Source organism: Nerophis ophidion, linkage group LG02 (genome assembly GCF_033978795.1).
Source record: "Nerophis ophidion isolate RoL-2023_Sa linkage group LG02, RoL_Noph_v1.0, whole genome shotgun sequence".
In the NCBI taxonomy this organism is placed as follows: domain Eukaryota; kingdom Metazoa; phylum Chordata; class Actinopteri; order Syngnathiformes; family Syngnathidae; genus Nerophis; species Nerophis ophidion.
The window spans coordinates 76311914-76336349 of NC_084612.1; the positions used below are offsets into that span (position 1 = coordinate 76311914).

The following is a 24436-nucleotide window of genomic DNA, read 5'->3' on the forward strand; positions in this document are numbered from 1 at the left end:
GTGTACCCCGCCTTCCGCCCGATTGTAGCTGAGATAGGCGCCAGCGCCCCCCGCGACCCCAAAAGGGAATAAGCGGTAAAAAATGGATGGAAAATACTTTTTTTTTTTTTTTTTAAATTTATTAATCCATCCATCCATCCATCATCTTCCGCTTATCCGAGGTCGGGTCGCGGGGGCAGCAGCCTAAGCAGGGAAGCCCAGACTTCCCTATCTCCAGCCACTTCGTCTAGCTCTTCCCGGGGGATCCCGAGGCGTTCCCAGGCCAGCCGGGAGACATAGTCTTCCCAACGTGTCCTGGGTCTTCCCCGTGGCCTCCTACCAGCTGGACGTGCCCTAAACACCTCCCTAGGGAGGCGTTCGGGTGGCATCCTGACCAGATGCCCGAACCACCTCATCTGGTTCCTCTCGATGTGGAGCAGCAGCGGCTTTACGTTGAGCTCCTCCCGGGTGGCAGAGCTTCTCTCCCTATCTCTAAGGGAGAGACCCACCACACCGCGGAGGAAACTCATTTCGGCCGCTTGTATCGTGATCTTATCCTTTCGGTCATGACCCAAAGGTCATGGCTTTTTTAATTAAATCAACATAAAAAACACAATATACACTTACAAATAGTGCACCAACCACAAAAAAACTCCCTTTTTCATGACAAAAATGTCCCTTTTTCATGACAAAGAAGAAAGAAAAGAAAAGAAAAAAAAAGGACACCCTCCCCCGGGCCGCGGGACAAATTATTAAGCGTTGACTGGTCCGCGGATACAAAAAGGTTGAGGACCACTGCCTTGGATCAGGGGTAGGGAACCTATGGCTCTGGAGCCAGATGCGGCTCTTTTGATGACTGCATCTGGCTCTCAGATAAATTGAATTGAATTATATTTATATAGCACTTTTTCTCTAGTGACTCAAAGCACTTTACATAGTGAAACCCCAATATCTAAGTTACATTCAAACCAGTGTGGGTGGCACTGGGAGCAGGTGGGTAAAGTGTCTTGCCCAAGGACACAACGGCAGTGACTAGGTTGGCAGAAGCGGGAATCGAACCTGCAACCCTCAAGTTGCTGGCACGGCCACTCTACCAACCGAGCTAAACCGCCCCAATCTTAGCTGACATTGCTCAACAGGATAAGTAGTGAATAATTCCGCTGGTAATCACAGTGTCAAAAATAACGTTCAAGATATAAAACATTCTCATGCATTTTAATCCATCCATCCGGTTTCTACGGCACCTGTTCAAGAAGTCGCATTAATGGGACGAAGTATTTTATTTATTGTTGGTTAGCTTCAGAATAACAGTGTTATTAAAAAGAATAAGAGACTTATTATACTCTAAAAATATTAGTCCTACTTAAAAATGCACGCATTTAGTTGTATTCAGTCTTAAAAAATATATATTATATGGCTCTCACGGAAATACTTTTTTAAATATTTGGCTTGTATGGCTCTCTCAGCCAAAAAGGTTCCCGACCCCTGCCTTAGATCATGGGTGTCAAACTCTGAGGCAATATCAAATTAACATTAGAGCTGGCCCGCCGGTATTACACAGCGCCCCCCCCCCATTTTCCAAGGAGACTCCCAAATTTCAGTGCCCCACACAAAAATCACAGGGGGCAACCATTCCACCAAATTTCTCCCGATTCCCACCCGGAGAACAATATTGGGGGCGTGCCTTAAAGGCACTGCCTCAAGCGTCCTCTAAAACCTTTCATCACGTCCGCTTTTCCTACGTAGAAACAGCATGCCGGCCTAGTCACATGATATATGTGGCTTTTACACACACACACACACACACACACACACACACACACACACACACACACACACACACACACACACACACACACTAATGCAATGCAAGCTTGGTCAACAGCCATACAGGTCACACTGAGGGTGGCCGTACAAACAAGTTTAAGACTGTTACAAATATGCGCCACACTGAACCAACACTAAACGAGAATGACAAGCAAATTTCGGGAGAACATCTGCACTGTAACACAACATAAACACAACACAACAAATAGACAGAACCCCTTGCAGTACTACCTCTTCCTGGACACTACAATATACAAATTTCTTATTAGCCTGTGGGAAAAGTTTATTTTGATATTTACCTGAGAAGGCTGCAAATAGAAAAGAGGCATTCAATTTCTATTTAAATTTGATTTGATATGCCATTGCTATTTTTAAATTATTAGTATTATTTGAAACTCGATTTTGCATGTCACTATAAAGTTATATAAGTCTCGCTTGTTCAATATTCAATGCAAAACTTGTTTGGGTCCATATTAAAAGGTTAATTTGTTCAACCTTGGCCCGTGGCTTTGTTCAGTTTAAAATTTTGGCCCACTCTGTATTTGGGTTTGACACCCCTGCCTTAGATACTAAAACCCACTACTAGCGACCACGCAGTCTGATAGTTTATATATCAATGATGAAATATTAACATTGCAACACGTGCCAATACGGCCTTTTTAGTTTACTAAATTGCAATTTTAAATTTCCCGGGACTTTTTTCTTGAAAACGTCGCGTAATGATGACGTGTACGCGTGTCATCACGGGCTGTTATGAATATGAGCGCTGCGCACACACACAGCTTTAAATGTAACTTAGATATTAGGTTTCACTATGTAAAGCGCTTTGAGTCACTAGAGAAAAGCGCTATATAAATATAATTCACTTCGCTAATTCACTGCTGTAAACATTAAATAAACATTAATAATAATAATTTGATTTATTTTTAACATTTTAGTGACTGAGACCCTCTATGCTCCCCAGGAGCCATAAAGATTAGAAGAAAAAAAATCCATATATTTTGTTATGGTTTGAAAATGAAAAATATGAAAATGGCCCCCGCATGCTTCAATTTCTCCGTGTGCGGCCCCCTGTGGAAAAAGTTTGGACACTAAAAATAAAACATTCAGTGTGTTTATTTTATTTTTTATGTCCTTTGCAATTGAGAAATATTAACTAATAAATTATCTTTTTTTATATTGATTAGAGGGGCAGAACAAATACTTAATTTAGAAAACACTATTTTGATCAGTGAAGGCCACATATAAATTCATTGTAAAAAGCATCACTGCCCCCAACTGGATGGAGGTAAAAGTACACAGCTATAATCCATTCGAGACCTATTAATATAGTACATTGCATTAATTTAAAAAATCATACAGTGTGTTTATTTTATGTTTTATGCGTGAATGGACAACAATAAATTGTTAAATTATACCTTTTCTATTGATTTGAGGGGCAGAACAAATGCTTTATTTAGAAAACAAGATTTCATCTGTGAGGGCCACATATAAATTCATTGTAAAATGCATCACTGCCCCCAACTGGATGGAGGTAAAAGTACACAGCTATAATTCCTTTGACATCTATTTTCAATCAATCAATCAATGTTTATTTATATAGCCCTAAATCACAAGTGTCTCAAAGGGCTGCACAAGCCACAACGACATCTTCGGTTTCAGAGCCCACATCAGGGCAAGGAAAAACTCATTGACAATGAGAAACCTTGGAGAGGACCGCAGATGTGGGTGACCCCTACGCCCCCCTCTAGGGAAATTAATTAATACAGTACATTAATTTAAAAAAAATCATACAGTGTGTTTATTTAATGTTTTATGTCCTTTGCAATGGACGCAAATGAACTATTAAATGATCTTTTTTCTATTGATTCGGGAGGCAGAACAAATACTTTATTTAGAAAACACTATTTTATTCAGTGCGGACGATATATAAGTGGACTGTAAAAAGCATTACTGCCCCCAACTGGATGGAAGTAAAAGTACACAGCTATAATCCCTTTGACACCTATTTTCAATCAATCAATCAATGTTTATTTATATAGCCCTAAATCACAAGTGTCTCAAAGGGCTGCACAAGCCACAACGACATCCTCGGTTTCAGAGCCCACATCAGGGCAAGGAAAAACTCATTGACAATGAGAAACCTTGGAGAGGACCGCAGATGTGGGTGACCCCTACGCCCCCCTCTAGGGGAATTAATTAATACAGTACATTAATTCAAAAAAATCATACAGTGTGTTTATTTAATGTTTTATGTCCTTTGCAATGGACGCAAATTAACTATCAAATGATCTTTTTTCTATTGATTCGAGAGGCAGAACAAATACTTTATTTAGAAAACACTATTTTAATCAGTGAGGACGATATATAAGTGGACTGTAAAAAGCATTACTGCCCCCAACTGGATGGAAGTAAAAGTACACAGTTATAATCCCTTTGATACCTCCATCCATCCATTTTCTACCGCTTATTCCCTTTTTTAAGGGCGCGGGGGGCGCGGGCGCCTATCTCAGCTAAAATCGGCCGCAAGGTGGGGTACACCCTGGACAAGTCGCCACCTCATTGCAGGGCCAACACGGATAGACGGACAACATTCACAATCACATTCACACACTAGGGCCAATTTAGTGTTGCCAATCAACCTATCCCCAGGTGCATGTCTTTGGAGGTGGGAGGGGCCTACCTCCAGGTGCATGTCTTTGGAGGTGGGAGGGGCCTATCCCCAGGTGCATGTCTTTGGAGGTGGGAGGAAGCCGGAGTACCTGGAGGGAACCCACGCATTCACGGGGAGAACATGCAAACTCCACACAGAAAGATCCAGAGCCTGGATTTGAACCCAGGACTGCAGGACCTTCGTATTGTGAGGCAGACGCACTAACCCCTCTGCCACCGTGAAGCCTTTGATACCTATTAAGTCATTTTGATAGTAGGGTAATATAAATAATTTAGACACTTAAGTCATGTGTTGCCTTCATTATAACACTTATATAAGTCGTTTAATTTTTGCGGCTAAAGAGATATAGTTTTTTGTATTTTTAGTACAATATGGCTCTTTCAACATTTTGGGTTGCCGACCCCTGGCTTAATCCATGGCATGATTTAGCCGTTAGTGAAGAAAAATCCATAGATAAGCCGCACCTTTGTATAAGCCGCAGGGTTCAAAGCTTAGGAAAAAAATACTGCCTTGTAGTCCGGAAAAGACGGTAAGTTGTATTCTGTCTTTCCCTTTTAAAAAGTTTAGGGAGTAACTTTATCTGCCAGGTTTTCCCCACAGCAGCGTTCGGGCTGTTCCGGGTCTGGCGGGAAGTAGAAGTCGGCCTTGCTGTCGTCGTCGCGCTCGATGTGTTTGAGGTGGACCAGCAGGTGCAGGGCGTAGGCCAGCACCAGCAGCAGGATGAGCGAGGTGACCAGGCCCATCAAGATGGCCGGCGTCAGGAAGGTGGTGCAGTCGCTCACCGGAGAGAACCTCCCCGAGGTCACGTTGAACGCCTGAATCTGAGGACGGAGATTCTAAATCTGTCCGGTGTTTTTTCTACCCGGGGGGTGAGGACGGCGAAGGGGAAAGTCACCTGGAAGTCGGTGAAGGTGACGGTCCAGCGGCGGGCGCGGTGGCCGCCGGGCTGCAGCAGGGCGCTGTGGCGCTCCAGGCTGCTGACGTGCACGCAGTGGTAGGAGGACGAGGACGGGGCGTAAACCTCGCTGGCGTTGAACACCGCCTCTTCGGAGACGTTGTAGAGCAGGGAGACGCTGTCCAGGGAGTACCACCACTGGTTTGACGCCTCGTAGAAAGTGTGGGACAGCTGCAGCCTGCGTGAGGAAGACATGTTGAGACAAAAGACTTCTGTATTGACGGACTAGAAAAACATACTCCCCCAAAAGACTATTCAATGTCAATCAATCAATCAATGCTTAGCCCTAAATCACAAGTGTCTCAAAGGCAAGGAAAAACTCACAACCCAGTGGGAAGTCAATGTGGATGACTATGAGAAACCTTGGAGAGGACCGCAGATGTGGGTGACCCCCCCTCTAGAGGAGACTAGATGCAATGGACGTGGAGTGGGTCTAGCATAATATTTTGAGAGTCCAGTCCTTAGTGAATCTAACATAATAGTGAGAGTCCAGTCCATAGTGGATCCAACATAATAGTGAGAGTCCAGTCCATAGTGGATCTAACATAATAGTGAGAGTCCAGTCCATAGTGAATCTAACATAATGGTGAGAGTCCAGTCCATAGTGGATCTAACATAATAGTGTGAGAGTCCAGTCCGTAGTGGATCTAACATAATAGTGTGAGAGTCCAGTCCATAGTGGATCTAACATAATAGCGAGAGTCCAGTCCATAGTGGATCTAACATAATAGTGAGAGTCCAGTCCATAGTGGATCTAACATAATAGTGTGAGAGTCCAGTCCATAGTGGATCTAACATAATAGTGAGAGTCCAGTCCATAGTGGATCTAACATAATAGTGAGAGTCCAGTCCATAGTGGATCTAACATAAGAGTGTGAGAGTTCAGTCCATAGTGGATCTAACATAATAGTGAGAGTCCAGTCCATAGTGGATCTAACATAATAGTGAGAGTCCAGTCCATAGTGGATCTAACATAAGAGTGTGAGAGTTCAGTCCATAGTGGATCTAACATAATAGTGAGAGTCCAGTCCATAGTGGATCTAACATAATAGTGAGAGTCCAGTCCATAGTGGATCTAACATAAGAGTGTGAGAGTCCAGTCCATAGTAGATCTAACATAATAGTAAGAGTCCAGTCCATAGTGGATCTAACATAATAGTGTGAGAGTCCAGTCCATAGTGGATCTAACATAATAGTGAGAGTCCAGTCCATAGTGGGTCTAGCATAATATTTTGAATGTCCAGTCCATGGTGAATTTAACATAATAGTGAGAGTCCAGTCCATAGTGGATCTAACATAGTAGTGAGAGTCCAGTCCATAGTGGATCTAACATAATAGTGAGAGTCCAGTCCATAGTGGATCTAACATAATAGTGAGAGTCCAGTCCATAGTGGATCTAACATAATAGTGAGAGTCCAGTCCATAGTGGATCTAACATAATAGTGAGAGTCCAGTCCATAGTGAATCTAACATAATAGTGGGAGTCCAGTCCATAGTGGATCTAACATAATAGTGAGAGTCCAGTCTATAGTGGATCTAACACAATAATGTGAGAGTTCAGTCCATAGTGGATCTAACATAATAGTGAGAGTCCAGTCCATAGTGGATCTAACATAACAGTGTGAGAGTCCAGTCCATAGTGGATCTAACATAATAGTGTGAGAGTCCAGTCCATAGTGGATAAACATAATAGTGTGAGAGTGCAGTCCATTGTGGATCTAACATAATAGGGAGAGAGTCCAGTCCATAGTGGATCTAACATAATAGTGAGAGTCCAGTCCATAGTGGATCGAACATAATAGTGAGGGAGTCCAGTCCATAGTGGATCTAACATAATAGTGAGAGTCCAGTCCATAGTGGATCTAACATAATAGTGTGAGAGTCCAGTCCATAGTGGAAATAACATAATAGTGTGAGAGTCCAGTCCATAGTGGATCTAACATAATAGTGTGATAGTCCAGTCCATAGTGGATCTAACATAATAGTGAGAGTCCAGTCCATAGTGGATCTAACATAATAGTGAGAGTCCAGTCCATAGTGGATCTAACATAATATTGTAAAAGTCCAGTCCATAGTGGATCTAACATAATAGTGAGAGTCCAGTCCATAGTGGATATAACATAATAGTGAGGGTCCAGTCCATAGTGAATCCAACATAATAGTGAGAGTCCAGTCCATAGTGGATCTAACATAACAGTGAGAGTCCAGTCCATAGTGGATCTAACAAAATAGTGAGAGTCCAGTCCATAGTGGATCTAACATAATAGTGAGAGTCCAGTCCATAGTGGGTCTAGCATAATATTTTGAGTGTCCAGTCCATAGTGAATTTAACATAATAGTGAGAGTCCAGTCCATAGTGGATCTAACATAACAGTGTGAGAGTCCAGTCCATAGTGGATCTAACATAATAGTGTGAGAGTCCAGTCCATAGTGGATCTAACATAATAGTGAGAGTCCAGTCCATAGTGGATCTAACATAATAGTGAGAGAGTCCAGTCCATAGTGAATCTAACATAATAGTGAGAGTCCAGTCCATAGTGGATCTAACATAATAGTGAGAGTCCAGTCCATAGTGGATCTAACATAATAGTGTGAGAGTCCAGTCCATAGTGGATCTAACATAATAGTGAGAGTCCAGTCCATAGTGGATCTAACATAATAGTGAGAGTCCAGTCCATAGTGGATCTAACATAATAGTGAGAGTCTAGTCCATAGTGGATCTAACATAATAGTGAGAGAGTCCAGTCCATAGTGAATCTAACATAATAGTGAGAGTCCAGTCCATAGTGGATCTAACATAATAGTGAGAGTCCAGTCCATAGTGGATCCAACATAATAGTGTGAAAGTCCAGTCCATAGTGGATCTGGACCTGTGGGATGTTCCAAATAAGTGTTTGATAAGCATTCCTCCCCTTTCTCAGTCTTTTTTGCCACTTGTGCCAGCTTTTTTCGAAACATGTTGCAGGCATCAAATTTCAAAATATACTAAGCTTTCGCGCTAGCTAATTCCTTTTCTCCCCGTGTGATCCCCTTGTTTGGATTTTGTCATTTTCGTGATTCATGGACAATAAGTCATATTCTTACCTGCACTTTGCCTCCTGAGTTCCTGCTGCAACTTGGGAGAACGACCCACACATGAACCCGCAACTCAAGACTAACACCTATCTTTCTGTCACGCCCATGAAATCATGTTTTCTTCTATTTTTTGGACACTTGTTTCCTGCTTTGTCACTTCCTTGTTTGCTTTGTTTCCATGCCTACTCATTAATTTTCAAGTCACGCCCTTGTCCTCAGCCCTCACACCTGTTTGTAATGATCACTTGTATTATTAAAGCCACAGTTTCCAGGTAGTCTGCCTGGCAACTTCGTATCCCTCAACTCCTTTCATGCCATGCCTTGCCTAGTTTCCCTCCCGCTCATGCCACATAAGTTTTGGAGTTTTGTTATTGTTAGAAAAATTGTGTAAATTGTGTGTGAATTATCAAAAAACTTTCAGATCTCTTTTATTTAATTGAGTAGTTGAGAGCTGTCCTTCTTCAACCAAGCAAGGTCTTGGGGTATTCCGCTGTGTACATTGGAATGCGACGAGAGGGGTTTTCTTTTGTCCTCAAAGACCTGCCGAAGCCGAGACCAGGAGGAGCTCGGGCCCGAGGCATCGTCTTTCTTTTGTCTTCAATGTGACCGAAAACAATGACTGTTTATATACTGCCCATTCCTGTTTTGCCGAATCTGAAACCAGGACGAGCCCAAGCCCGAGGCATCGTCTTTCTTTTGTCTTCAATGTGACCGAAAACAATGACTGTTTATATACTCCCCATTCCTGTTTTGCTGAGACCAGGACGAGCCCGGACCCGAGGCATCGTCTTCTTTTGTCTTCAATGTGACCGACAACAGTGACAGTGTGTATGCTCCCCATTCCTGTTTTGACATGTGTTGTTGCGTAAACATTGAATATCTAAATAAAAGAGGAGACGAAAACCTTTTCGTCAGTGCTTGGTGAAGGAACTGTGCAAGGTGTACAGAGGCCATGTCTCTCCTCAGATCTGAGTCCAAATTTAAGTCTGTCTCTGTTTGATTCTTTGCCTTTTTGTCTTGTTTAATAGATGTCAACAGTGTTTGAACCTGACAGTTATTTCACAGTTGTTGAGTTTTTGTTTGTTTGTTTCTATAGTCATGCCATAGTGCTAGTTTTTGTTGTCTAGTCAAGTTTGTTCTCCGCCCTCGTGCGCGCCTTTTGTTTTGCTTCCTTTGTTTGCCTTTTGGTCAGTATATAAATGAAAATGTAGTCACATTCACGTCTGGCTCGTGCCAATTTCCCTTTGCGTTGAAAAAACAAACTATCTCCAAGTCATGGTCCAAGCTATGACACTTTCTTTCTTTGTGTAGCAGCGTTAACTTTCTCTTTTGTAATCCCATGTTGCTTGGGGTCTCAAATTAATACTTAAGGGACCTTCACTTTGTCTTGTCCGTGAAAAAATTCAAGACTGAAGTAGTTGTGACTGACGGATCAGTCTTTACCTGATGGAAAGGCCTTTCAAGTCCTCCACATCTCCAAACTTCATGACCAGCCTGGTGAAGACAGAAAAACTGATAAAGTGTCGGACCGGATCAGAGGAACTGCTAATGCTGCACGCCAGACGTACGTGGCTTTGTCCTGGCGGCACACGGACTGAGTTGTGTCCACGGCCTTGTGAGGAGAAAACGCTCGCTCGGTCAGGTCCACCTGCTTCTGTCTCTCGTAGCGCAGAGACAACTTCCTGGCCTGGAGCATGATGCACGTCTTCCCGTTAGACAACACCTGCAGGAGCCCAAGTTATTGATTAAATGCATTGACCAATCGGTCAGAAAATACACAACATTGCCAAAAGCATTTGGCCGCCCATCCAAATGATGAGAACACAGGTGTGTACAATCAAGCACTTAGGCATGGAGACTGTTTCTACAAACATTTGTGAAAGAACGGGCCGCTCTCAGTGATTTCCAGCGTGGAACTGTCATAGGATGCCACCTGTGCAACAAAACCAGTCGGGAAATTTCCTCGCTCATAGATATTCCAAAGTCAACTGTCTGTTATGTTCGCTGAGGAGAGATGACGGCAACAAACACCAGAGGATGTTAATGTTTTCCCTTTGGGGTCGCTGGTGCCTATCTCAGCTACAATCGGGCGGAAGGCGGGGTACTCCCTGGACAAGTCGCCACCTCATCCCAGGGCCAACACAGATAGACAGACAACATTCACACACTAGGGCCAATTTAGTGTTGCCAATCAACCTATCCCCAGGTGCATGTCTTTGGAAGTGGGAGGAAGCCGGAGTACCCGGAGGGAACCCACGCAGTCACGGGGAGAACATGCAAACTCCACACAGAAAGATACAGAACCCGGGATTGAACCCAGGACTACTCAGGACTTTTGTATTGTGAGGCAGACGCACTAAGTTTCCTCGCTCATAACTATTCCAAAGTCAACTGTCTGTTATGTTTGCTGAGGAGGAGAGATGACGGCAACAGACACCAGAGAGTATTAATGTTCAATAATATATATATATATATATATATATATATATATATATATATATATAAACAATACTACTAAGCTATAGAATGGAGTGTGTGACCAAAATACAAGAGTGTGTGGTGTAAGAACATCTGTGTTGATAGCTAAACACATCAACAAATGTTGATGAGAGCGAAGGAACAGGGAAGTCCATGGGACAGGCATTTGATCAGGGCGTAAGAGAAGCGTCAGAGTCCAAGTCAATGCCAGGGGTTCGAGATCCAGGAAGGCAGTCGATATCCAGTCGGGGAAGTCCAAGGGAGCGAGACGCACAGCTCGAAACCAATGCGACAGAAGGAAACACTGCGGGCACACGGGAGAAGACAGGGGATAAGTCCAGCCACGGAGAGGAAACCAGGAGAGAGCATGAAGCTTGTCGCTTACCGTTCACCGTAGAGAAACTAAGTTCCCTTCTGGATCCTGGGTCCACTGGTCCTTCATCCAGCTCTACCTCATCAGTCTCAAGTGTGCAGATTGCTGATCGTCTGCAGGCTTGTTGCTATGTGGGCGTGCTGAGCTCAGCGTGAGCGGGGGCATGTCTGGGAGCCTCAAGGTGCTCCCGCAGAGGAGGGAGAAGCAGACTGCACGTGCGCCGTAACACTGTCGGCTTGATTATAAGAAAAAGGAAGAGTTTGGGAACAACAGCAACTCAACCACGAAGTGGTAAGGCCATGTAAACTGACAGAGAGGGGTCAGTGGATTTGAAGCGCATAGTGTAAAGAGGTCGCCGACTTTCTGACGAATCGGGGTTTGGAGGTACATTTCGGACTGCATTGTGCCGAGTGTGAAATTTGTTGGGGGAGGAATCATGGTGTTGGGTTTGTTTTCAGGAGTTGGGCTACGCCCCTCAGTTCCAGTGAAAGGAACTTTGAATGCTCCAGGATACCAAAACCTTTTGGACAATTCCATGCCCCCAACTTTGTGGGAACAGTTTGGGGCGGGCCCCGTCCTCTTCCAACATGACAGTGCAACATGGATGACAGAGTCTAGTGTGGATGAACTTGACTGGCCTGCACAAAGTCCTGACCTGAACCCAATCGAACACCTTTGGGATGAATTAGAATGGAGCCTGAGAGCCAGGCGTTTTAGACCAAAATCAGTGTGTGACCTCACCAATGCGCTTTTGGAAGAATGGTGGAAAATTCCTATAAACACACTCCACAACCTTGTGGACAGCCTTCCCAGAAGAGTTGAAGCTGTAATAGCTGCAAAAGGTGGAACCACATCATATTGACCCCTATATGGGTTAGGAAGGGGGTCGCACTTCAAGTTCATATGTGAGTCAAGACAGGTGGCCAAATACTTTTGGCAATATAGTGCAAGTCATTTTGGAAACATTCCCCAAGTTGAATAGAATTCTGTAAAGTGCAAACCTCCACCAAGGGTGAACCCATGGTCTAACCGTACCATACTTATTCCTTTTGGACTCGTTCAATTGAATTATCACCAATAGCGCCATCTGTTGGATCAGGCAGCTAATTGGCCTCATGTAAGAAGACCGCAACAAACCGATTGGAAAAACAAATCCTTTATCAATGATTCATTTTGCATCTGCACCTCCCAAAAAAACAAACTTAAAAAGTGTCACATTTTGCCCCTGGCAGAGGTCATTATTCCTTCTGGAGATACCACAACCTTGAGGGGCGGGAAAGGAACGGCAGCTCCGGACGTCTGAAGTAACTTCCTCCGCGGTGCATCGGCAGACTAAACAGGCGACAAGGAGTCAAAGGTAGCTTTTTTTTTAAAAAGGTCTTATTGTGCATGGTTGAAATGAACATTTATTTACATCAGAGGTGTCCAAACATTTTCCAGCGAGGGCCACAGTCAGAAAGTGTTTTAGTCTTATCTTATTTTGACGCAGTTTTGAGACGTTAGATTTCCTGTGCTCTTAATTTGGAAGTGACGTGTGGTGAACTAAACACCAGGTGAGGCATACATACTTATTTTTCTTCTTCATTGTTTTCTTTTTAACTTAAATTCACATGTGCAGCTCTAGTCATTGTTGATTTAGGTTGCACATTAGAGTTACAGGTGGAAAAAAGGGAGTTATGATCGGAATGATATTATGATATGATAAATGGGTCCAAAAACTATTTGATAAAGTTGTTATTAAATACTTTTTGGTCCCATTTGCTTTTACCAAAATAAATCAAGTATTGTGAGTGTATATTACCTTTCTGTGTTTGTATCTGAAGCGGCAATAGCTATTCTCCATGGTAGGGGACGGCGTGGCGAAGTTGGTTCTGTGGCTGTGCCAGCAATCTGTGGGTTACTGGTTAAATCCCCACCTTCTACCATCATAGTCATGTCCATTGTGTCCTTGAGCAAGACACTTCACCCTTGCTCCTGATGGGTGCTGGTTGGCGCCTTGCATGGCAGCTCCCACCTTCAGTGTGTGAATGTGTGTGAATGGGTGAATGTGGAAATACTGTCAAAGGGGTAGAAAAGCGCTATACAAGTACAACCCATTTACCATTTGGGGCGTGGTTGGGGGCGTGGTTAAAAGGGGAGGAGTATATTTACAGTTGTGCACTGCACTTTCTAAAAGCCGTTGATGTTATAGTCACATATGCATGATTGATTGATTGATTGAAACTTTTATTAGTAGATTGCACAATACAGTGAATTTCAACTGAATTTGCATTAAATCAGGTTCCATCCATCCATCTTCTTCCGCTTATCCGAGGTCGGGTCGTGGGGGCAGCAGCCTAAGCAGGGAAGCCCAGACTTCCCTCTCCCCAGCCACTTCGTCTAGCTCTTCCCGGGGGATCCCGAGGCGTTCCCAGGCCAGCCGGGAGACATAGTCTTCCCAACGTGTCCTCCTACCTGTTGGACGTGCCCTAAGCATCTCCTAGGGAGGCGTTTGGGTGGCATCCTGATCAGATGCCCGAACCACCTCATCTGGCTCCTCTCCATGTGGAGGAGCAGCGGCTTTACTTTGAGTTCCCCCCGGATGGCAGAGCTTCTGACCCTATCTCTAAGGGAGAGACCCGCCACACGGCGGAGGAAACTCATTTGGGCCGCTTGTACCCGTGATCTTATCCTTTCCGTCATGACCCAAAGCTCATGACCATAGGTGAGGATGGGAACGTAGATCGACCGGTAAATTGAGAGCTTTGCCTTCCGGCTCAGCTCCTTCTTCACCACAACGGATCGATACAACCTCCGCATTACTGAAGACGCCGCACCGATCCGCCTGTCGATCTAACGATCCACTCTTCCCCCACTCGTGAACAAGACTCCTAGGTACTTGAACTCCTCCACTTGGGGCAGGGTCTCCTCCCAAACCTGGAGATGGCACTCCACCCTTTTCCGGGCGAGAACCATGGACTCGGACTTGGAGGTGCTGATTCTCATTCCGGTCGCTTCACGCTCGGCTGCAAACCGATCCAGTGAGAGCTGAAGATCCCGGTCAGATGAAGCCATCAGGACCACATCATCTGCAAAAAGCAGAGACCTAATCCTGCGGTCACCAAACCGGAACCCCTCAATGCCTTGACTGCGCCTAGAAATTCTGTCCATAAAAGTTATGAACAGAATGGGTGACAAAGGACAGCCTTGGCGGAGTCCAACCCTCACTGGAAATGTGTTCGACTTACTGCCAGCAATGCGGACCAAGCTCTGGCACTGATCATACAGGGAGCGGACCGCCACAATAAGACAGTCCGATACCCCATATCTTCATATATCATATATTAAATCAGGTTGTTTTAGCTAATAACTTAGCTGCAAGATCTAGCATTTGCATTAAATTTTTATTGTCATTAATTTAATAAGCGGTAGAAAATGGATGGATGGATTAATTTCCCATTAATTCCCGTGGAAAGTTTCCAACTTTGAATATACCCGGAATTTTGCAAACCTAATCATGTCACACAAGAAATGTGTACACTTTTTCATCATGACAGGACACACGGAAATCATCAAAGACTGTTTACAGTAAGACGCTCAGGTTGTCAGACATTTTGGTTTTTCAAGTCCCATTTTTGGGGCATTTGATCCTGTTTAATTTTTCATTGTTTTTTGTTCTAAATTGGGACCTGTTTAGTTTTTCTACAGAATTGCTGGCCAATTAAAATTGAGCTGCAGGCCGCACTTTGGAGACCCCTGACTTAGATTGTTGTAAAATGGAAATGTAATATAAACCTACCTGCAGTCCTTTTGTAACCACTTCTTCCGCATCTGTGGAAACAACTCATTGAAACTCAATTTGACTGATGATGAATACTTAGGAGTATATTGTACTCACCATGGTCAGGAGGTGAAGCACCACTGGAAGAAAAAGTTGAGTTCAGGATTAATAAATGCTGATTATTTTTCCTCAACATTCCCATAAAGTGACTTAAGACTACCGTTCCACTGCAGGCTTATTTCGATTTTTTTTCCGAAATCAGTTTTTCCCAGCTGACTGTTTAGATTACAAGTACAAACCCCGTTTCCATATGAGTTGGTAAATTGTGTTAGATGTAGACATAAACGGAAAACAATGAGTTGCAAATCATTTTCAACCCATATTCAGTTGAATATGCTACAAAGACAACATATTTGATGTTCAAACTGATAAACTTAATTTTTTTGTTGCAAATAATCATTAACTTTAGAATTTGATGCCAGCAACACGTGACAAGGAAGTTGGGAAAGGTGGCAATAAATACTGATAAAGTTGAGGAATGCTCATCAAACACTTATTTGGAACATCCCACAGGTGTGCAGGGTAATTGGGAACAGGTGGGTGCCATGATTGGGTATAAAAGCAGCTTCCATGAAATGCTAAGTAATTCACAAACAAGGATGGGGTGAGGGTCACCAATTTGTAAGCAAATTGTCGAACAATTTTAGAACAACATTTCTCAACGAGCTATTGCAAGGAATTTAGGGATTTTACCATCTACGGTCCGTAAAATCATCAAAAGGTTCAGAGAATCTGGAGAAATCACTGCACGTAAGCCATGATATTACGGACCTTTAATCCCTCAGGCGGTACTGCATCAAAAACCGACATCAGTGTGTAAAGGATATCACCACATGGGCTCAGGAACACTTAATAAAACCACTGTCAGTAACTACAGCTGGTCGCTACATCTGTAAGTGTAAGTTAAAACTCTACTATGCAAAGCAAAAGTCATTTATCAACAACACCCAGGAAGGCCACCGGATTCGCTGGGCCCGAGCTAATCTAAGATGGACTGATGCAAAATGGAAAAGTGTTCTGTGGTCTGACGAGTCCACATTTCAAATTATATTATGAAACAGAGGACGTGGTGTCCTCTGGAACAAAGAGGAAAGTAACCATCCGGATCTTTATAGGTGCAAAGTTCAAAAGCCAGCATCTGTGATGGTATGGGGGTGCATTAGTGCCCAAGGCATGGGTAACTTACACATCTGTGAAGGCACCATTAATGCTGAATGGTCCGTACAGGTTTTGGAGCAACATATGTTGTCATCCAAGCAACGTTATCATGGACGCCCCTGCTTATTCCAGCAAGACAATGCCAAGCCACGTGTTACAACAGCGTGGCTTTATAGTAAAAGAGTGCGGGTACTTTCCTGGCCCACCTGCAGTCCAGACATGTCTCCCATGGAAAATGTGTGGCGCATAATGAAGCATAAAATACGACAACAAGACCCCGGACTGTTGAACAACTTAAGCTGTACATCAAGCAAGAATGGTAAAGAATTCCACTTTCAAAGCTTCAACAATTAGTTTCCTCAGTTCCCAAACGTTTATTGAGTGTTGTTAAAAGAAAAGGTGATGTAACACAGTGGTGAACATGCCCTTTCCCAACTACTTTGGCACGTGTTGCAGCCATGAAATTCTAAGTTAATTATTATTTGCAAAAAAAACAAAGGTTATGAGTTTGAACATCAAATATCTTGTCTTTGTAGCATATTCAACTGAATATGGGTTGAAAAGGATTTGCAAATCATTGTATTCCGTTTATATTTACATTTAACACAATTTCCCAACTCATATGGAAACGGGGTCTCTATTTTGTTTTTATTTACCATTTACACAACGTCCCAGCTTATGTTTTTGGGTTTTGTACTTGTGTAGTTTTACAATGATGCAAATCTACACTCTTGGCCTATTGAACAAGAGTGTGTTTCTCTCATAAAAGAATAAATTGGTGCCATAATAAATAATAAACACAAATCCTTCTTGTTCCACAGCCAAAAAGGGTGTACTGGGTCAAGGCATTGCAGAATGTGGGATTGCATGATGGTAAACACACACACACACACACACACACACACGCACGCACACACGCACGCACACACACGCACGCACACACACACACACACACACGGGAGGCTTTTGGCCAAGAGGAGATTTCGTAGCTTCTGCTGCGTTCGACAGCTGCACAAAGTAAATACGAGCGAGAGCTAAAATCCAATGTCAGTATTTTGTTTGTCCCACAACAGAGGCCTCCAATCAAATCTGTTGTCACATTATTGTTTTTTCTCCAGAGCCAAAAACATAATTAATCAGGACTTGCGTGCATCTCGACTACATGCATGAGCACCTTCAATGTGGCCAAAACCATCAAGCTAATATCCAAGATCGGACGCTCAAATGAAAGGGCTGAGAATGAAGAGTCAGCAGTATTCTTCTGCAAAATATTGTACTTCAATTTTGCTCAGTTCCGCTGGAATATGATCTAACACAGCAGGCATGACATCTGTAAAGCTGAAGTCTAAATAAAATGTCATCTCAGCTGACAAATTGGACTTTATTGTTACTTTATGTATTATTTCCTGTCAACAGCTCTTATTTTTGTTTCCTCTTCCTGTTTACCTCCACCACTTCTCTCATCTGCCCCCTGATTGGCAATCAGGACACACCTGTCCCTAGCTACTAATCAGGGTGCTTTTTACTTTGTCTTGCACTGTACTGGAGGTGCTCCATATGCTTTCCCAACGCTTCTTGTGCACTTCTGTGCTGCACTATTTCCGTTTTGTTTTCCCTAATGAAAGGGTTTTCACTTGCACTTCGCCCGCTGCCTCTGCATCCTGGGGTCCCGACCGACAACGGCTACACTGAAACGTAACAGAAACACTGATCCAGAAAGAAATGAGTGAGCGGGGGGAAAAAAGGACTGCTGACAAGAGCGGCTTTAGCTTAAGCAACAGCTGTACATTTTACAATGTGTGTGTAACTATATATATATATATATATATATATATATATATACTGTATATATATATACATATATACATATATATATTTATATATATGTATGTATACATATATACATATATATATTTATATATGTATGTATACATATATATACACACACACACATATATATATATACACATACATGCGTATTTACTGTACATACATACAATATATATCCAATATATATATATAGATATGCATACACACACACATACATATATATATATATATATATATATACTGTATAAATATACTGTATATATATGTATATATGTGTATATATACTGTATATATATATGTATATATGTGTATATATACCGTATATATATATACATATATATGTATACATATATATACATATATGTATTATATATATATGTATGCATATATATATATATGTATACATATACTGTATATATATATATATACACACACACACATATATATATATATACACATACATGCGTATTTACTGTACATACATACAATATATATCAAATATATATTGTATATATATATATATATATATATATATATATATATATATGTATATACGAATACATATACATACATATACGTATACATATATATGTATACATATACATATGCGTATACATATATACACACATACATATATATAGATATATACACATACATGCATATTTACTGTATATACATACAAAATATATACAATATCTATTATATAGATATGTATATATAAATATATATATACACACACACACACACAAACATGCGTATTTAGTGTATATCAGGCCTGGGCAATTATTTTGACCGTGGGCCAAATTTAGAGAAAGAAATGTGTCTGAGGGCCGGTACACAAAAAAAAAACCTCCCACTAATGTCTGATTGAATGCTAAAAAATGTTTTGACGGACCGCCTTAAAAAACAGAATGGATTTTTTTTTTTTTTCTACGAACAATAAAACACTGAATATTGAAATATGAACATATGTCAATATGAACATATGAATGTCACACCCCCTCTCGATCGACATATATTACAATCAAGCAAAACGCGACAAAAATGCGACAAGAATGCGACAAACAGCGAAATATGAACGCAAAGGGTAAAAATACAATATATAATCTGATATATCACTAAGTTTTCGAACTTTTTTGTGAAAATCTCCTTCCACGTCCGTCCCTGACACCCACATTTCAGGCTGACACTGTGGAAACGCTCCCCACTTACACTGCTTGCGTGCCTCGTCTCAGCTGCTATGACTTGGATTACCATAGTAACTAATTAATTACTATAGTAACTACAAACCCTGTTTCCATATGAGTTGGGAAATTGTGTTAGATGTAAATATAAACAGAATACAATGATTTGCAAATCATTTTCAACCCATATTCAGTTGAATGTCGTGTCATCCCGACCAAAGGGGAATCGAACCATCCAGACTGTTAAAGACGCAAAGTTCGAAAGCCAGCATGTGTGATGGTATGGGGGTGCATTAGTGCCCAAGGCATGGGTAACTTACACATCTGTGAAGGCACCATTAATGCTGAATGGTACATACAGGTTTTGGAACAACATATGCTGCCATCTAAGCGCCGTCTTTTTCATGGGCGCCCCTGCTTATTTCAGCAAGACAATGCCAAGCCACATTCAGCACGTGTTACAACAGCGTGGCTTCGTAGTAAAAGAGTGCGGGGTACTTTCCTGGCCCGCCTGCAGTCCAGACCTGTCTCCCATGGAAAATGTGTGGTGCATTATGAAGCGTAAAATACGACAGCGGAGACCCCGGACTGTTGAATGACTGAAGCTCTACATAAAACAAGAATGGGAAAGCTTCAACAATTAGTTTCCTCAGTTCCCAAACGTTTATTGAGTGTTGTTAAAAGAAAAGGTGATGTAACACAGTGGTGAACATGCCCTTTCCCAACTACTTTGGCACGTGTTGCAGCCATGAAATTGTAAGTTAATTTTTATTTGTAAAAAAAAAAAAATTACGAGTTTGAACATCAAATATCTTGTCTTTGTAGTGCATTCAACTGAATATGGCTTGAAAAGGATTTGCAAATCATTGTATTCTGTTTATATTTACATCTAACACAATTTCCCAACTCATATGGAAACGGGGTTTGTCGTATATTATGCAAAAGATGCAGATTCCAACCATTGAAATCCTTTGTATAGTTCAAGACTTATGGTCCTTTAAAAACATCACTGCACATCATGGGGCGGTATAGCTCGGTTGGTAGAGTGGCCGTGCCAGCAACTTGAGGGTTGCAGGTTCGAATCCCGCTTCCGCCATCCTAGTCACTGCCGTTGTGTCCTTGGGCAAGACACTTTACCCACCTGCTCCCAGTGCCACCCACACTGCTTTAAATGTAACTTAGATATTGGGTTTCACTATGTAAAGCGCTTTGAGTCACTAAAGAAAAGCGCTATATAAATATAATTCACTTCAATTCACTTCATCATAATGGCAGCTACACTTTCCATCTTAAATATCTAAAAAAAATTATTTAGGAATGTCCGGCGGTCCAGATTGAAATATTTGCCGGGCCGCACGTGGCCCCCGGGCCTTAATTTGCCCAAGTCTGTTGTAGATAAATGCCATAATACCCTAAAGATGTACATCACAGGAGACGGAGGAGACCGACCATGTTAACTTAAGCCATGAAGCATCAAAATGACCCAAATCAGTCTTTTCACGCAGCCTTCAATCAGTCAGATAGCCTGCCAGGTCAGATACTTGCTGCCGGCTATGTCAAAGGGCAAAGATTAGTCTCAGGCGAGGTCTGCAGTAATAACCCCCACCCTCCTGGAAGCCAAGCACATGTGTCCACCGACTACGTCCTCCACCTACCTGTCAGACTGCTGCGGGTCAAGGCTGGAAGACGACGGTGGATGAAAGGAGAGGAGAGAGAAGAGGAGGATGCAGCAATGTTTGGGATATTTGACAGCCATCACTGAATAGTGTGATGCCAGGACAATCTCCCCCTGCCCGCTCTCTCCCCTAATCTACTTCAATCAATCCACTCCATGCAGCCCCCCCCGCTGACGGACTCAGGAATCGACCAATCACGGCAAAGATGGGCTCAGATAGCCCCGCCCGGCGCTCAGTTGCATGTGGAGGTCACACACTCACACTCGCTGCATGTCCTTTCATTCATAAACAACATGCCATCAACAACACATGCGTTCGGTTTAAAAGAAAATCTAATTCAAATTAAATATTCACGCACGTAGTCTGTCTATCTGTGTTGGCCCTGCGATGAGGGGGCGACTTGTCCAGGGTGTACCCTGCCTTCCGCCGGATTGTAGCTGAGATAGGCGCCAGCACCCCCCGCGACCCCGAAAGGGAATAAGCAGTAGAAAATGGATGGATGGACGCACGTAGCAAAATGTAGTCAGAATTCATATTGGCAAAATGTAAGTTAAAGTGATTGTCACTTACACACACACACACACACACACACACACACACACACACACACACACACACTAGATGTGGCGAAGTTATTCTCTGCATTTGACCCATCACTCTTGATCACCCCCTAGGAGGTGAGGGGAGCAGTGAGCAGCAGCGCTGGCCGCGCCCGGGAATCATTTTTTGTGATTTAACCCCCAATTCCAACCCTTAATGATATCTGTCTATTACCTGATACCTTCTATCTTAGTTACTTCTCTTTGTTTTTAATGTCTATTTTCTCATTTCTGCTGGGTTTACTCTCTAATTAATGCTGCAGCTGTCACATATACTGTAATATTCCATCCATCCATTTTCTACCGCTTATTCCCTTTTGGGGTCGCGGGGGGCGCTGGTGCCTATCTCAGCTACAATCGGGCGGAAGGCGGGGTACACCCTGGACAAGTCGCCACCTCATAAATATCAGTATGTATAATATACTGTACATATATTATGTAAATATTACGTATATATGTAATATTTAGTCTATTTATACCTGCATTGTCCTTTCCATTTTTACACTTTCCATCATTGTAACTAAACAATTTCCCTTGTGGATCATTAAAGTTTGTCTAAGTCTAAGTTGATGCTGAGTGCCAAGCAGGGCATTAATGGGTCCCATTTTTACAGTCTTTTGTATGACTCGGCCGGGGTTTGAACTCACAACCTACCGATCTCAGTTAAGTTAAAGTTAAAGTACCAATGATTGTCACACACACACTAGGTGTGGTGAAATTTGTCCCCTGCATTTGACCCATCCCCTTGTTCCACCCCCCGGGAGGTGAGGGGAGCAGTGAGCAGCAGCGCTGGCCGCGCCCGGGAATCATTTTTGGTGATATAAAGGCCTACTGAAATGAGATTTTCTTATTTAAACGGGGATAGCAGGTCCATTCTATGTGTCATACTTGATCATTTCGTGATATTGCCATATTTTTGCGGAAAGGATTTAGTAGAGAACATCGACGATAAAGTTCGCAACTTTTGGTCGCTAATAATAAAGCCTTGCCTGTAACGGAAGTAGCAGACAATGTGCGCGTGACGTCACGGGTTGTGGAGCTCCTCACATCTGAACATTGTTTACAATTATGGCCACCAGCAGCGAGAGCGATTCGGACCGAGAAAGCGACGATTTCCTCATTAATTTGAGCAAGGATGAAAGATTTAAGGATGAAGAAGGTTAGAGTGAAGAACTAGAAAAAGGCGAGGGCAGTGGGAGCGATTCAGATGTTATTAGACACATTTACTAGGATAATTCTGGAAAATCCCTTATCTGCTAATTGTGTTGCAAGTGTTTTAGTGACATTATGTATTCATACCTGAAAGTAGGAGGGGTGTGGCCATGGGTGTGGTGACTGCCAGTGTCTCTGAGGGAAGCCACGTTTCTCGACGAGGTGAAGCGAAGGCAGCCATTGGGGCCGGGCTGAGCTTTTTTCCCCCCCTCTTCCTTGGTGGAAGCATCCCACGTTCGGGGGCGGCCGGTGGGAGGAGGCAAGAGAGTACGCAGTTGCCTCTTTGACAGGTGCACGAGGAACGACGCAAGCTATCTGCTCATGTCCACGGTAAGAGCCGACTTATTACCACAATTTTGTCACCGAAACCTGCCGTTTGACATGTGGTAGAGAACCATGTTCGCTTGACCGCTCTGTTCCATATTGAAGCTTAAGGGAATGTAAACAAGGAAACACCGGCTGTGTTTGTGTTGCTAAAGGCAACTGCAATACACCGCTTTCCACCAACAGCTTTCTTCTTTGCTGTCTCCATTATTAATTGAACAAATTGCAAAAGATTCAGCAACACAGATGTCCACAATACTGTGTAATTATGCGATTAAAGGCCTACTGAAAGCCACTACTACCGACCACGCAGTCTGATAGTTTATACATCAATGATGAAATATCAACATTGCAACACATGCCAATACGGCCGGTTTAGTTTACTAAATTACAATTCTAAATTTCCTGCAGAGTTTCTTGTTGAAAACGTCGCGAAATGATGACGCGTGCGCGTGATGTCACGGACTGTAGAGGACATATGAGCGCAGCACCATTTGTGGCTAAAAGTCGTCCCTTTCGTCGCGCAATTAAACAGTATTATGGACATCTGTGTTGCTGAATCTTTTGCAATTTTTTCAATTAATAATGGAGAAGTCAAAGTAGAAAGATGGAGGTGGGAAGCTTTAGACTTTAGCCACACAAACACACGGTGTTTACTTGTTTAAAATTCCCAGAGGTGAAGCTTTACTAATGATCAGAGCGGTCAAGCGAACATGGATCCCGACTACATGTCAACCGGCAGGTTTCGGTGAGAAAATTGTGGTAAAAAGTCCCCTTGTACCGGAGATCAGCTGAGCTTGCGCCGTCCATGCAGCTGCCGTCGACTTCCCTCAGAGACTGGTGTCAAGACACCCGTGGACACACCCCTCCGACTATCAGGTACTATTTAACTCACTAAAACACTAGCAACACAATAGAAAGATAAGGGATTTCCCAAAATTATCCTTGTAAATGTGTCTAAAAACATCTGAATCCGTCCCAATGCAATCGCCTTTTTTTTTTTTTTTTTTACTTTATTGTTGTTGTTTCTTTTCTAGTCCTCCGCTATCAATATCATCATCCACAAATCTTTTATCCTCGTTCAAATTAATGGGGAAGTTGTCGTTTTCTCGGTCCGAATAGCTCTTGCTGCTGGAGGCTCCCATTATAAACAACGTGAGGACGTGAGGAGCCCTCACACTTGTGACATCATCGTCTGCTACTTCCGGTACAGCAGGGGTGTCAAACTCAAATACAGAGTGGGCCAAAATTTTAAACTGAACAAAGCGGCGG

At 42.8% G+C, this 24436-nt stretch overlaps 1 protein-coding gene across 2 annotated transcripts; it reads right to left on the reverse strand.

Moving 5' to 3' along the window:
* Positions 1 to 3211: 3211 nt before the first annotated feature.
* Positions 3212 to 21354, reverse strand: atp6ap1la (ATPase H+ transporting accessory protein 1 like a). 2 transcript variants are annotated; one of them, XM_061891525.1, is made up of 8 exons: positions 21009 to 21354; positions 15239 to 15261; positions 15140 to 15171; positions 12625 to 12693; positions 10079 to 10233; positions 9954 to 10004; positions 5376 to 5613; positions 3212 to 5301 (listed from the first exon to the last, which is right to left on the reverse strand). In XM_061891525.1, the coding sequence occupies exons 1-8, from the start codon at positions 21107 to 21109 to the stop codon at positions 5044 to 5046; spliced, it is 927 nt and encodes a 308-aa protein (XP_061747509.1). In that variant the 5' UTR covers positions 21110 to 21354; the 3' UTR covers positions 3212 to 5043. The 2 variants fall into 2 exon arrangements, with proteins under 2 accessions (XP_061747509.1, XP_061747510.1); XM_061891526.1 differs by lacking the exon at positions 12625 to 12693.
* Positions 21355 to 24436: the final 3082 nt, after the last annotated feature.

Bases quoted from the DNA above. Each gene is read 5' to 3' on its own strand.
- atp6ap1la (XM_061891525.1), bottom strand. From the start codon at position 21,109: ATGGCTGTCAAATATCCCAAACATTGCTGCATCCTCCTCTTCTCTCTC. The intron at 15,262-21,008 runs GTAGGTGGAGGA...TTTTTCTTCCAG, and splicing joins GACCCGCAGCAGTCTGACAG to TGGTGCTTCACCTCCTGACC. The intron at 5,614-9,953 runs GTAAAGACTGAT...TTCCTCACGCAG, and splicing joins TTGAAAGGCCTTTCCATCAG to GCTGCAGCTGTCCCACACTT.